Genomic DNA, 13,070 nt, shown 5'->3' with positions numbered 1-13,070 from the left:
GACTGGATGTTGTCCTTTGTTTGTAATTAAACACAAAAAAACCAAATGGGTCAACAGTACTTCCAGTTGGCAGTGAATGTGTTTGTCTCAGTGTTAATCACATAGTGATTTAGAACATGATTATACTTGAGGCCCCAGTTAAAAAAAAAGACACATTTTGACTATTTATAGTAATAGTATAATACTGTTATATTACATTGGGGTAAAGTTAAAGCTTGTGAGCACAAAGTAAATAAAAATATAAATAAAACATACATAAATTCATACATTTTTCACATAGACTTTAATTACATAGAAATCATATTTCCATACAGTCATAATAGGCCATATTGAACATTTATGTGTCAAAGCAACAAGATCAAAGTCCTATCCCTCTGATAGTGAAGTTAGTACTGATGACTGTCTCACACCTTCAACCATTTATTCTTAGGCATTTGAAAGCCCAAAAGCATGGAAGAAAGAAAGAGTGAATGCAACTCATCTAAAATTAAAGCTCCTATGTGTAGGGTTTGAAAATCACTCACTTTGGCGACTCCTAGTGGTAGCATCAGAAATCAAAGAAAAACCTTTGCTAAATTCATCTGAATTATGCTATAATTAGATACAAGTTCCAGACATAGTTCATTTAAAGAAACACCAGCAGTGGTGATCACCATGTTTGTGTCATATGTACTATTACTTTACTTTTACTTCTGCTTTTTGTTGCTGCAGGACAATGGTGTTATTCATGCATGAGAGCGATGTCACAAAAGACACACACCTTTGTATATTTAGCAGTTTTTCAGGAAAAAAAATACATTGCGATTTTAGTATAATAATAATTAACAGCAATTATTTACCACTCATTTTTTAATATTATTTTTTCTTTCCCTCTCCTGTGGCAACTGGGAGGCAAGCCATTCCATGGTGCTTTTGCGTGCTTCCTCCCAGGTGTATCTGGGGATGTATCCCAGGTCCCTCTTAGCCTTTTGATAGGAGAAGGTGAACGGTGTGTTCAACATGGTGAGGAGCTGCCGGTTCAGAGGTGGTGCGATGCGTATCAAAGGGCGGAGAATCGCGCACACAATCTCCATAAAGAAGCAGAACATGTAGAAGAGGCCAAGCGGCAGCGGGAGTTTATCTTGAATGCGGAAGCCCAGGGGTGACATCACGACGTGGTTGAAGTCTGAATAACTCACGGGCGGTGTATCATCTGAAATGAAGTAAAACTTTCCTCCGATCGCATTTCTTTTTGGTGGATCTTTGAGGCTGCGAGCTGCCTGGATGTGAGCCACAGCCACGTTACCCACATAGACAGGATTCACACGGGCTTCTGGTAAAGACATTCGGAACAGCTTATCCTTGTTTCGTATCCCATCGCCCATGTGGCCCAGGAGGAAGCGACAACCCTCTCCAAAGATGTACATGGGTCTGAGGGCGCAGGTGGCCAGTCGGCCTCCGTTTTTGAGCATCTCGCCGTGGGCCCGGAGGGTTCTCTGCTCAGCCTCCTTTTTAGTTTTGCTGTAGGCAAACTTCAGGGAGGAGTTGTAAAATGTGTCCTCATTGCCGTTGATTATAGGTTCACCTTTGGCATTCGGGCCCATTACCTCAATGGTGCTGGTGTAGATGAAGGACACCACGTTCTCTTGAATACATGCTTCTAGGAGCAGCTGTGTTCCTGGAAACGAAAGATGGTTTTGATTTCATTCACAACGAGTTTATTAATTTATCTTATGTCAGGAAGAGTATAAACCTTTCTTATATTGTCAAATCAACATGAAAATATACTGAATATACCATCTAATGACGCTTTCTAGATTAGGTTATTTTAATATTAGAGCCAAAGACCGCATTAGAAAACTAGAAAAAAACTGTGTAGCAGGAATAGTTGGAGTTTAACCACTAAAAGTAGTTGAAGTATCAGTTTAAATGGAAGAATTGACAAGTGTTAAAGTAGAAGTTCAAAAACTCAAAAGTCTGTTAAAGCCAAAGAGCTAAAAGAATTTCGAATGTAAGATGAAGTGAGAGTGTTAAAGGGAACTGTGTAAGTTGTGTGTAAATGTCAGCATGAAGTGTAACCACTGAAAAAAGAGTTGATACGTCAGCTGACGTGTATAAGCGAAGAAAGATTTGACTGTCTTTAAGTGCATAAGGCTGATCAGCTGGAGGCAGTGGAAGAACTTAATGTCAATTGAAGTGTTATTTAAAGCAGCTGAAGCATAAAAGTTGAATGAAAGCAGTTTTAAATGGTAGTTAATTGTCAGCTAAAATGCCAAACATTGAAAGAGTTCTGAGTTCATTTTGAAAATTCAAGCCTGGAAATGAAAACAACAGTTTGAGGTTTCCCAGCAGAATGTGTTAAAGAGACTGTCTTACCTTTGACATTGACCCCATACATCTCGCTGTCCTCCACTGATCCATTAAGGTCAATGATGGATGCGATGTGGAAGACGATCGATGCACCACGGCAGGCTTTTTGTAGGAAATCTCCGTCCCTGATGTCCCCCTCGAAAACACTCACCTTTGTGTCACCTCTACAGTCTGACACAGCAAATCAATAATTAACACAATGTAAAGCATAGTTATTTGATTTATTAAATGGCAATTTATGGTATTTTTTGTGTATTCTATCCTTAAATACATTTAGGCTACTACTGCTGTTACATGAAAAGCTATAAAATAGACAGCAATGATATAAAACAACCTTAGAATGGACTTTATCCATGCTTTAAGTTTATCAAATAAATGTATCTCATCCCAAGCTGGGAAAATCAATAATGAATCGTTTTGTAGTGCTAAACAGTGAGAAACAGTGATGAATCAATTTTTACCCTCCAGAGTCTGTACGAGTTGGGGTGGTACGCGTTTGTCCAGCAGTCGAACCTCAGCAATGTTCTCTTCCTCCAGCAGCAGCCGGACCAGTCTTTTCCCCAGGAATCCAGAGGCTCCAGTCACCACACACACATCCCCTCTCAGAGACATTGCAGGTTTATTCTCTCTTTAGGGTGAGCACAAAAACAAAAATCCTGCAAACTTCACTTCCAAAGCTGCTCTTTTTAATGAGCTCTCGGCGAGTCTGCGGGTCTTAAAAGAAGTGGCTCAAAGGAGAAGAATGCAACTTTTCTTCTTTCTTTCTTCTTGGATGTTTCGGATTCTGTCTCTAGGAGAGCGACGGCACCTTCTGCACACTCAGCCTCGGCACATCCACTTTTTGTAAGCCCAGAAAATGTTCTATAGAAAACTAATTATTTGCACCAAGGCAGTGTGAAAAAAGGGGATGGGCCCTGCCACTTCAGGGTGGGATGCTTTTTGGAGCTAGACAAAATAAAGGCTGGGATGTGTTATGTGTCAAAGATAGCTGCTTATTTGATGGGGAATAGCACTCCCTTTAAGGGGTGGGCTGACTCAGCATGCTTTTTTTTTTTTTTTTTTTTACAAAGCCTTTACAAGCCTTTCAAAGCATACTTTCACAAAATGATCTCCCAATAAAAAGTGACTGATTTTGACTGCTTTTTGGTCATATAAATCACTTGCCATCATATAAATGACAGCAATGCTAGTGTTTTTTTATGTGTCATGCCAAGCTCATTTTAAAAACTTGCAGAATAAAAGTGCACATTTAGTTCCTTCTGCAGCAGTTAGTCTCTAATTGTTTTAAGTATGCAAAAAATCGATGCAAGACTTCTGATTCCTTTTTATGAACATTCTGCATGGTTTAAATCTTTGTCTTCAAGGTGACCGTAAGTCTAGTGACGTGGCTTTGCTTTGTTTAGAAAAAATCAGAGGAACATTTTTATGGGGCTCCTTTAAAAGGAAAGACGAGTAGATCGGATCTGTACTCGAGCACATTAATTAAAAACCTAAATGCTTTCCACTCCGAGGTACGAGGCCAGATCTGCCTAATAAATCATGATGGGATGTTTCAAGGTTACACCAGAGGTTCTGCCAGATGGTCAAATATGTTTTCCCTTGCTCAGTGACGAATTGAAGTTGGCCATGGTTTGCTCAGTAAATGGTACAATGGGTCATATGGTGGTGATGGAAAGTGTGAGTGTTGCAGGGGTTTTTACCTATTGGCCATGAGCTTTGTTTATCATACTCTTCAGTTTTTAAGCAGCTGCATTGTTGTCTTGGTGTTGCGTAATTTGCTTTATCTGAATTAAGTATGCAATGGAGAAACATGGAATTAGGATGTGTCTAAAATATTGTTGTATAATAAAATTAATTCTTTTCAGACACAGATTATGTAACTTCGATAATATTTGATTCTCCTGAATCTGCTTTTCTGTATTTGTAGTCCTTGGCAGTGCAGTCATTGATAGCACAGCTGTCTGCCGTCTTATCTGGAGGTGAAGGATGAAGTCCCAAGGGTAGTTTCATCGTCACTCATGCACAGAGGCGTGCGCGGTCATATGTGTGTAAATATGCTTCTAGACATGTAGCTGTTGACATTTATTTCAAGACATTTAAGATAAAGATCACAAATGTTTTATTTGTAATTTAAAATACAGCTTGGTCATATAAATATACAAAACATAACAAATTTGACTTTAAAATTATAGTTATCTTTTTCAGACCTTTTCAGAATTTATGAACATTAAAACTGACCCAAGTATTTTGACTGAAAATGTGGTGTTGAATCATGGCAAATAGTTCACTCAACTCGTTAAATTAAGTTACGAAAGAAAACAAAATCAGCTTATTAGTAGACTTTCCATCATGCATTGTTTAAGGGTTAAAACTCCCCAGAGACCACGAGACACACATGATGGAAACTTGTTGTGTGCTAAACATGATAAAGGTTATTCAGCCGCTACCTCTGTTCACTTAGAACAGTCTTGCACACTGTCTTTGCACTTCTACCTATTAAGCAGAGCAGAATGGATGCTGCATGGCAGATAGTAAATGCGAGGACAGGAAATTAAACTAAAGAAGTAGGATTTGACAGAAAGGTTTTTTTTTTTTTCACTGTAGAACACTAATGAAAGCTAGCTAGCCGTACTTACACCTGCAGCTTATGCTTGAAACCCACACTATTTCCTGTTTTGCCTCCTTCTTGACACAACATGCAGTTTACTTTCGTTTCGACAATTCTGGTCAGATTGTGGTGGAAGTCGGAAACCCCGTGCTTGCTGTCAGATCAGATCTTAGCCGTAGGTAGCGGACACTCCTGGAACTGAGCCTCATCCACTGACCCCTCTGGCAGATGAACTGTCATTGTACAGGCACGTATCCCTCCCAAAGGCTCCAAGACATTGAAGACCCTGTCCCACACATCCTGCTCTGGATCGTAGCGTTGCACAACATCTACCATGCACCTGCTGTTCCAGGAATAACCCCCCACCACATAGACCTGCCCGTTAAACACCGTCACGCCAACGTCGCTCTGGCCTCGCGGCATTGGTGCCACCACAGTCCACTGGTCCGTCTCGGGGCTGTAGTATTCACAGCCCAGGACGTCGTCATAGTCGCTGCTGCCTCTGAAGTGATTACCGCCCATGACGAAGAGTTTGTCTCCTACAGTGCACATGCAGTGCAGACCGCGGAGCTCCGTCATGTCAGCCCGCCGACTCCATGCGTCAGTGTCAGGATTGTAACACCAAAGCTCTTTCTGGAATGTGTCACGGGTAATACCACCTGTGCAACACAAGACAATGCAACAGTTATGACATAAAACATCTGGCCATATCAAATTTAAAGCTATTAAAATGTGTGTATGGCAAGGCTGCATTAGCATCCCCAGGGGCCCCTGGGCACTGAAGCTCATGTCCCCCAAACAACTTTTATTTTATTCTGATTGGATAATGCTGCTGTTGGGTGGAAATCTTGTAACTCATAATTTAACTCACATTTGACTCACATGTTTTGTTTTGGACATACTAGGTTTCTGACAGTGACCATAATTATCAACATCAAGAGAGTGGGTCAAACCTTGTGTTGTATTTCTGTAGAGCCTGACAAAAAAACTAAATAAGGGCCTTTTTTTTTTCCTCCCATCACTGAGGGCCTCTTTTTGCTCAAGGGCCCCTGAGCACTTGTCCAGATTGCCCATATGGTAGATATGGCCATGGTGTATAGTATAACAGGCAGGTATAGGAAAGTGGGAAAAATATACACTTATGAACATTTGGTAAATGTAAATTTAAAAAAACGTTACTACTGTTTATTCCAAAGATGTTTTGGATTAATAAATCAAATGTATCTTCCATAAAATGTCAAAATTAACAAGATACAAGATATCAAACTCATCAAACAACTAACAACTAATTTAATGTCTGAAAGTCAAGAACAAAAAGATGCACAATACATCACTTCTATTCATGTAGATATGGAAAAGATGCTTTTCTAAATCAACTTTCCTGTACTTTTAACCTTTTTATGACTTCTGAACTTTGGATGTTTGATTTAGCGTATACTGTGCCTGAGTTGCAACTCAAAAAGTGCTATTTAAACAAAATGAACCAAGGGTTTTAATCTTGTTGAAACATTGTGACCCACTAAAACCACAAGTCCCTTGTTCACAGTCCTTCGTGTGAAACTTCTGTTTCTGTTTTCATAACGAGAAACCATTTTCCTGTCCAAGGTTGCTTAGAAACTACCTGAGTTTAGACAGAGCAGCTCAGACGTGTTTATCTGCTACTCAACAGGATGTGGTTTCATATAGGTCAGCCAAGCAAACCTTGCAAAGTATAACTCATCTTGTCAAAATGGAACCTTTTGTTATCTGCAGTCCACATACACCAATTTGCCAATGGTGCTGCTTTACCTCTTACATATGACTGACCTTGTATGATCTGATTGCATAATTATAACACGGTGGCACATGCAGAAGTGACACATTGTGATGGTGTGAATGATAACTGCCTTTTCTCACCAGCAAAGGGGGAGGTTGTTTGGCATTGATACAGCTGCACAAAGCCTTAAGGGAGGAAGAGAGGCTGTACAAAACATGTGACCTCAGCCTGTGAACTGTAAGTGTTGGGTTTTTTTTTTTTTTTTTGTTACCACAAAGGCAAGCTTCCCCTAACTTCAACCATGACCATTATCTTGAACTATTTATTTTTTGTTTCCTGAACCTTGTCAGACCTTACAGAAGACTCGGATCACAAAACGGTCGATGAGTCATTTTTTGGTCACCGTACAGTTCTTTCCAGTCACCCTTGCTTCCAAAAAGCAGCATATTGAGTTTACTTGTCGATGGGATTCCATTCTAAGTGCTTTATCACAAAAGCGATCAACATAACCACTCATGGCGCGAAGAGCGTTGTCTTACCTGAGACATACATGAGGTCCCCATGAACTGTTCCAGCATGTCCATAGTGAGGTTCCACCATGTTGGCTGCAAATGTCCACTCATTTTTTTTCAGGTTGTAGCACTCCACCGTATCTGAGGACATGTTTGGGGTTAAGTTTTATTTAAGCTTTGACTTGACTGATTTTGAAAGGGGAACAGAATAATCCTAATTAATTTATGTGTTTGTTTCCTTGTAGCATTAGTCGTAGTAATATATGAAGCAATAGTATAAGAATCAGTGGCACCAGAAAGAGAAGTGCTATAAAAAACTTGAACAAACAGCAGAAGTAGAACAAGTGGTAGCAGCTTACCAATCTCCCCTGAGGCATTCCTTCCACCGACTGCAAACAGCTTCCCCCTCAGAGCACTGAGGTGGAAGAAGGTCCTCTTTTCGTTGAGTGAAGCGATTTGAAGCCACTTGTCGAAGCGCGGGTCGTAACGGTAGGCGCTGTCTATTGCCGTCTTACCCTTGGTGTCATAAGTACTCTGGCCTGAGAAGCCAAAAGAATCAGTGTTGGAGTGGTGAATAACATGAATAATGAATTACAAGTTTCCAGTCTCTTCTATAGTGTTATTTAATGCTTCTTAAAAACAACATTTAACCTCATGTCATTTAGTTACACATGCAGGAAAGAGCTTGTGGTGGGTTATGTTATGCGGATGTACATGTGACTGTAATGCCCCGTTTCATTTTCCGGTGTCAATATGCAATCTGTCTCTATTATTGTGTTTGTCCTCAAATACCTACAGTACACTAACTGAACTGCTTGTCAGAGTGAATAATGCAATGAGAGTGTGCGAACTGTTGGTGCTCTGACCTCCAACGATGAAGAGGAAGCCACCCTGTAGAGCCACACCATGCTGGTAGCGTGGCGCCTCCATTGGCTTCAGGGCTCTCCAATAGCCGGTCTTTTCATCGTACAACCTCAACTCCCGGCTCACCACCAGCTGCTGTCGCATCACCCCGCCCAATGCCAGAATGTGTGTGGAATCTGAGCGTATCTGTGTCCGCTCGGTCTGCAGGGCGGGCTGCATGAAAGGCATCATCTGGTAGTTGCTGGCCTCCAGCAGGAGATTCACACAGGCTGTCTCAGAGCGCATCAGAGAGTCGCCTTCCTCTTCGTTATCCTGGGAGATCTGAATCAGCTCGCTGGGGCTCATCAGCGGGAAACGAATTTTACGCATCAAGGCGTAGACGGAGGAGCGACGGTTGGGAGGGTCGTGGTTCAACCATCCTCTGGCGATGTTATAAAGCTCCAGTTCACTGAAATTGTTCAGGGAGTTGCTGCCTAGAGCGTTGGCGATGCTGGTCTCAGAGAGCTGAAAGTAGCGACCAGACTGCACCAACTCTGAGAGGTTCTGGCTCACAAACTGAGCTAGGTTTGACACAACAAAGAGAATCAACAGTGTTAATAAACAGTATTAATTTTCCCCCAAGTTCCTTAATGTGTACTTTTGGAACTAAAAGGCTACCTGGGGCATTCATTTTTTTGCATGTCCAGATTTTATAAGTAACATCCACTTCATCTGTACAGATCTAAACAACCTCGATTTTCACATCACTTACCTATATTTAGCTGAACGTCCTCCAGAAGCAAATCTATGGCAATACGCTCCACCTCCACGCAGTTATCAATAGTGATCTGCATCAGAAAGGAGATCAATAAAATGAGCATGATTTAAGTAGTAAGAAAGTAAGTAGGTTTATTTATATAGCACATTTCATACACAGAGACAATTCAGATTTGCATTACTACTTGCATGCTACTTATAAGAACATCACATACAAGGCTCTCTCAAAACCTTATGTATTCCGTATTGTATAATAGACTAGGCCTCTTATGCTGCTGAATAAAATGCCATTATACTGAGACAAACCCCTCTCACCTCACTGCTCAGAAGCTGATTGCAGAAGCTCAGAACAGGCATGACCTGTAAGAAGTTTGCAGCCTCTAGTGTGTCCTGGAGATTACCCATGTCAAGGTTGACTTTGGATGTGTAGATGAAGTCTATGATGTTCTTTAAACCTGATTTAGTAACTCCATGCAGCTTGATCTCTCTCATCTCCTGCTCCCTCATGCCTCCTGATCAAGGGAGAACAAGTACAAAGAGACAAAGGCAAGGTGAATGAATGATTTTGCATGGTTTTAGGATATTTGTCATAGTAAAGAGTGTTGGTGCTCCGTGACGTTGCATTAATGTATTTCATTGTGTCTTGAACTCAAAAGCCCAATTTTCTTGTCTTGTCGGCCTTTAATTGAATGAGACGGGACAACTCACCTGTGAACATTGCCTTGAAGTAGTCGCTGGATGAAGCCATGATGACTCTGTGAACTGGGAAAGTTTCTTGACTGTCTCCAGGAACCAAGACGACATCGCAGAGAACGTCACTAGCCCGAAAAGCATCAAAGCCCTTTGGGGGGGGAGAGAATGAAACAACAATGGCGTGGCGTGAATAGTTTGGCTTAATGGCAATAAATCATTTTCATAATCATTCCCCTCATAGCTGAGGGGAATGGTGGCTTCCAGTAGATTCTTCTTCTCTGACTCTTTATTGTGGTTTTTGTGGGTAAAATGCCATACGCACAGGGGAACTCTTCTCTTCCTATGAAAGTGCTGAGGGCAAAACTGTTGAAAATTATAAAAGAACAAATGTTTTAAATGAAGAAAATAACCTCCAGTTGATGACAAGAAGTACATGATGTACGATGGTTTAAGGGTAAGTTTAAGGGTTCTTAAGTCAATTGTGGTACTAAGGTTAATTTAAAAATGAGGAAATGAAAAAAAAAAGCTACATTTACTACTCCACCACCACCATAAATATAACCCTGAGTCAATCTGTCACAAACATATACCTGCAACACAGCTGCTCCGTGTTCAGTGCTGCTGAACGCCCTGGACAGTGGCCGAGGGGGAAGTTTGGGTTTTGTGGCTTTGTCGGGGCGTTTAGGTGGCGTTTCCATCCGTGGGGGGAGAGGAGCTGGAGCTGGTGCTGGTGCTGGTGCTTGAACAGGAGGTGGAGCAAGAGCTGGCGGAGCATCTACCAAACCCAAATGGAGAAGATATATTAAAAGAAAAGGATGTATGTAATTAGTAATCAGTTATGAAATTCTTATGCAACGATCACTCTGTCATTCAGCTTTTTTGTCATCTCATCCATTGTGATTGTTCAAATTTTGTTTACATGGAACACTTTTGACATATCAACATATCAACCATTTTTGAATTCCTTCTCTCTAGAATGACATTGTATCAGACAGTATCAACAGTTACGGTAAGAATCAAAGCTACAGAGAGGCAGTGAGCATACGCACCTTGTTGCACAGGCCTGTCAGGTTGTGCAGGAGGTACGTCTGGCTGAGCTGGGGGTCTCTGTTCCCTGGACTGATGCCGGCTGCCCAGGCGAGACAATCGGCGACTCAGCCTCCCCGGCCCACTGTCATCCCCCTTTCCCCTGCACATAATAAGAGCAGGTTGAGTTTCACTGCATCATTTATCGTCGATAGAAACTCCATCCTTGGCTCAAACCTTGAGTTTAATCATGTCTAACGTTAAACATTTGATTAATTGAGTTTTATTGCATGGAACAAACCCTTCCCCCCCTCAACGCTGCTCATCTATTCCCTTATCTGTTCTCTATCTTGTGTACCATGGCCTGAAAAAGAGGAACCAGTTAATTATTTTTAACGACTTTTCCCGCTTAAATAAGATTGCTGGATAGCCTCTGTGATCCAAATGTGAACAAATGTTTAAATGTGCACATTGTGTGTTTAAGGTTCTTTATTGCATTAAATGTAAATCAAACTTTTAGGGATGCAAAAATGCAGAACGGTGCAAAACAATGTTAGGCAGTAGCTCAGAAATGCAGAAGTCAAGAACCTTTATCTGTTGATTCTCCTGACACACGCTAACCTCAGGACTTATCTCTACTAAGAATTCAGCCTTAACATATTTATATCAGAGTACACAAGCATGTTGAAATAATAAATACTTTGTAACATCAAGAAGGGAGGTGCTCAAATATAAGAATAAAAAGCCCAAAACACCGTACCCCATTTCATTGGCCTCTTGGGGTCGGGGACTGTTGTTACGCTGGTGAGGTTTCCTAAGTGGAGACAAAAGAAAAGTTTTTATGTGAAGAAATATATTTTCTGTGCAATACTGGATTGTTTGGCACAATAAAGTGTGTTCTTTTGACCCCAGTGGAAGAAATGTAAAAGTCTCAAAGTTTCCTCTATATGAAACTCGACCTGTGTTTATGTTCTCTTTTTCATGTCAAACTCTGATAAATTCGGTATGTTTGAGGTGGAAGACAATGCATTTCTCATTGAACTTCATTACAGAGCTATTCAAATAACCTCCCACTAAAACCGACACCAAAAAAAAGCTCCGATAATACATATGTTGAGTTTAGTGGACACTGACAAATCGTTAAGGTTTGCGAGTTGACATTTGAACAGTGAGCGTTCATCACCCACATCCTCTATACCGCAGTCTAAAACTGGTCCTGTCAGCGTATCAGTGAATACAATCAACCGGGTCAGGGACTCTGTGGTTGTTGGATTTTTTTTTTTTAGTGTTTTGTACTCTATGAGAACTATCAGCTCACTCAAAACTTAGTAGCACTTGTAGAAATGCATGCATAAAGCACATGGTTTTGAGCACGTCAAGTCATATTTAGCCACTGTTTCATTATGACTCTATAACTGAAGCACATTTCACTTTTACTTCTGTATAGTTGTTCAGGATCCACAGAAAATATGCTGCTGTCATCTTGGTTGTTAGTTTAATGCTGATAAAAAAAGCACATGTTATGATTTTCTGATGACAGTCTGATCAGATCATTTATATACTGAGTGTGAGAGCACGGAGAGTGCTGGAGTCTTTGGTCATAAAATGGTGTCACTTACTTGCTGTCTCCCACAAATGAATGCATGGCTAAATGTTTGAATGATTATATATATATATGCGTTCACAATAGCAATCTACTGATGTTTTATTACTTTTAACTGAACTTTGACATCTGTCATTTTCACTTCCTACTACAGGGAATCAAAGACTTTTATCAAACATTATATAAAGTGTTCTATCTTGACATCATGTTATACCAAAAAGTAGAGTCCAAATTATTACGTGACTTGTTAGTATTTAAAAAAAAAAAAGGTATAGTTTGCCAGTAATGCTGCATTAAGCAAGTGTAGGCCACCAATCTTCAGTTCACCTTAATTTACCTCTTGCATAAAACAACCTGACAGCTAGTAACCACAAACACGAGCTCTTTCTCAACTGGCAAGTGCAATAATGAAGACATGCAGTACCTGCAAGTGTCAAAAGGAGTTACGAAAAAACTGTTGAAATGAGTGAAGTGATATGCAGAAAGTCTAAATTTACCTTCCTGTACAGTTGGAAGAGAACTGATATGAAAATGCACAGATGAAGTTGTGGCAGTGGTGTCATGTGCTGTGCCTCCAGGTGCCTGATACGGAGCCACATCTAAAAGACATGAACTGAAAAAGGAACACCCTTACCTGGAAGAAATCCTCCTCAGCAGACTGGACCCCAGGCCTCTATCCAGCCTGATCCTGTAACCAACCAGCACCCTGAGAGGAACACGGAGCAGAAAAATGTCTGCTGCACTACACCCAGCTGGTTTGTGAGAGGTTAGAACATTTGAGAAAGCATCACCGTTCTTGTGCCTTAACCGAGACCTCAGTCACTTCCTGTGCTACTTCTCTTTCTCGGTGTGTGCGCCTTTCCGCATCTTGACGCTCACTAGTGTGTCACATTTGTGATGCTG

General features: G+C 40.9%; 2 protein-coding genes across 2 annotated transcripts; both read right to left on the bottom strand.

The window, feature by feature from the left end:
• Window positions 1-842: 842 nt before the first annotated feature.
• hsd3b1 (hydroxy-delta-5-steroid dehydrogenase, 3 beta- and steroid delta-isomerase 1) lies at window positions 843-2,961 on the bottom strand. The gene is made up of 3 exons (XM_062431836.1): window positions 2,811-2,961; window positions 2,356-2,520; window positions 843-1,657 (listed from the first exon to the last, which is right to left on the bottom strand). The coding sequence occupies exons 1-3, from the start codon at window positions 2,959-2,961 to the stop codon at window positions 843-845; spliced, it is 1,131 nt and encodes a 376-aa protein (XP_062287820.1).
• Window positions 2,962-4,444: 1,483 nt separating this feature from the next.
• On the bottom strand, window positions 4,445-13,037 carry si:rp71-68n21.9 (kelch-like protein 9). The gene is made up of 11 exons (XM_062432465.1): window positions 12,802-13,037; window positions 11,325-11,378; window positions 10,588-10,727; window positions 10,129-10,313; window positions 9,554-9,686; window positions 9,161-9,357; window positions 8,841-8,916; window positions 8,092-8,649; window positions 7,585-7,764; window positions 7,253-7,366; window positions 4,445-5,616 (listed from the first exon to the last, which is right to left on the bottom strand). Exons 2-11 carry the CDS (start codon window positions 11,327-11,329, stop codon window positions 5,120-5,122), a joined length of 2,085 nt encoding a protein of 694 aa, XP_062288449.1. The 5' UTR covers window positions 11,330-11,378; window positions 12,802-13,037; the 3' UTR covers window positions 4,445-5,119.
• Window positions 13,038-13,070: the final 33 nt, after the last annotated feature.

This window comes from Scomber scombrus, chromosome 13 (assembly GCF_963691925.1).
Source record: "Scomber scombrus chromosome 13, fScoSco1.1, whole genome shotgun sequence".
Lineage (NCBI taxonomy): Eukaryota > Metazoa > Chordata > Actinopteri > Scombriformes > Scombridae > Scomber > Scomber scombrus.
Note: the sequence above shows the minus strand (reverse complement) of the source record. Positions and strands in the feature narration are given on the sequence as shown.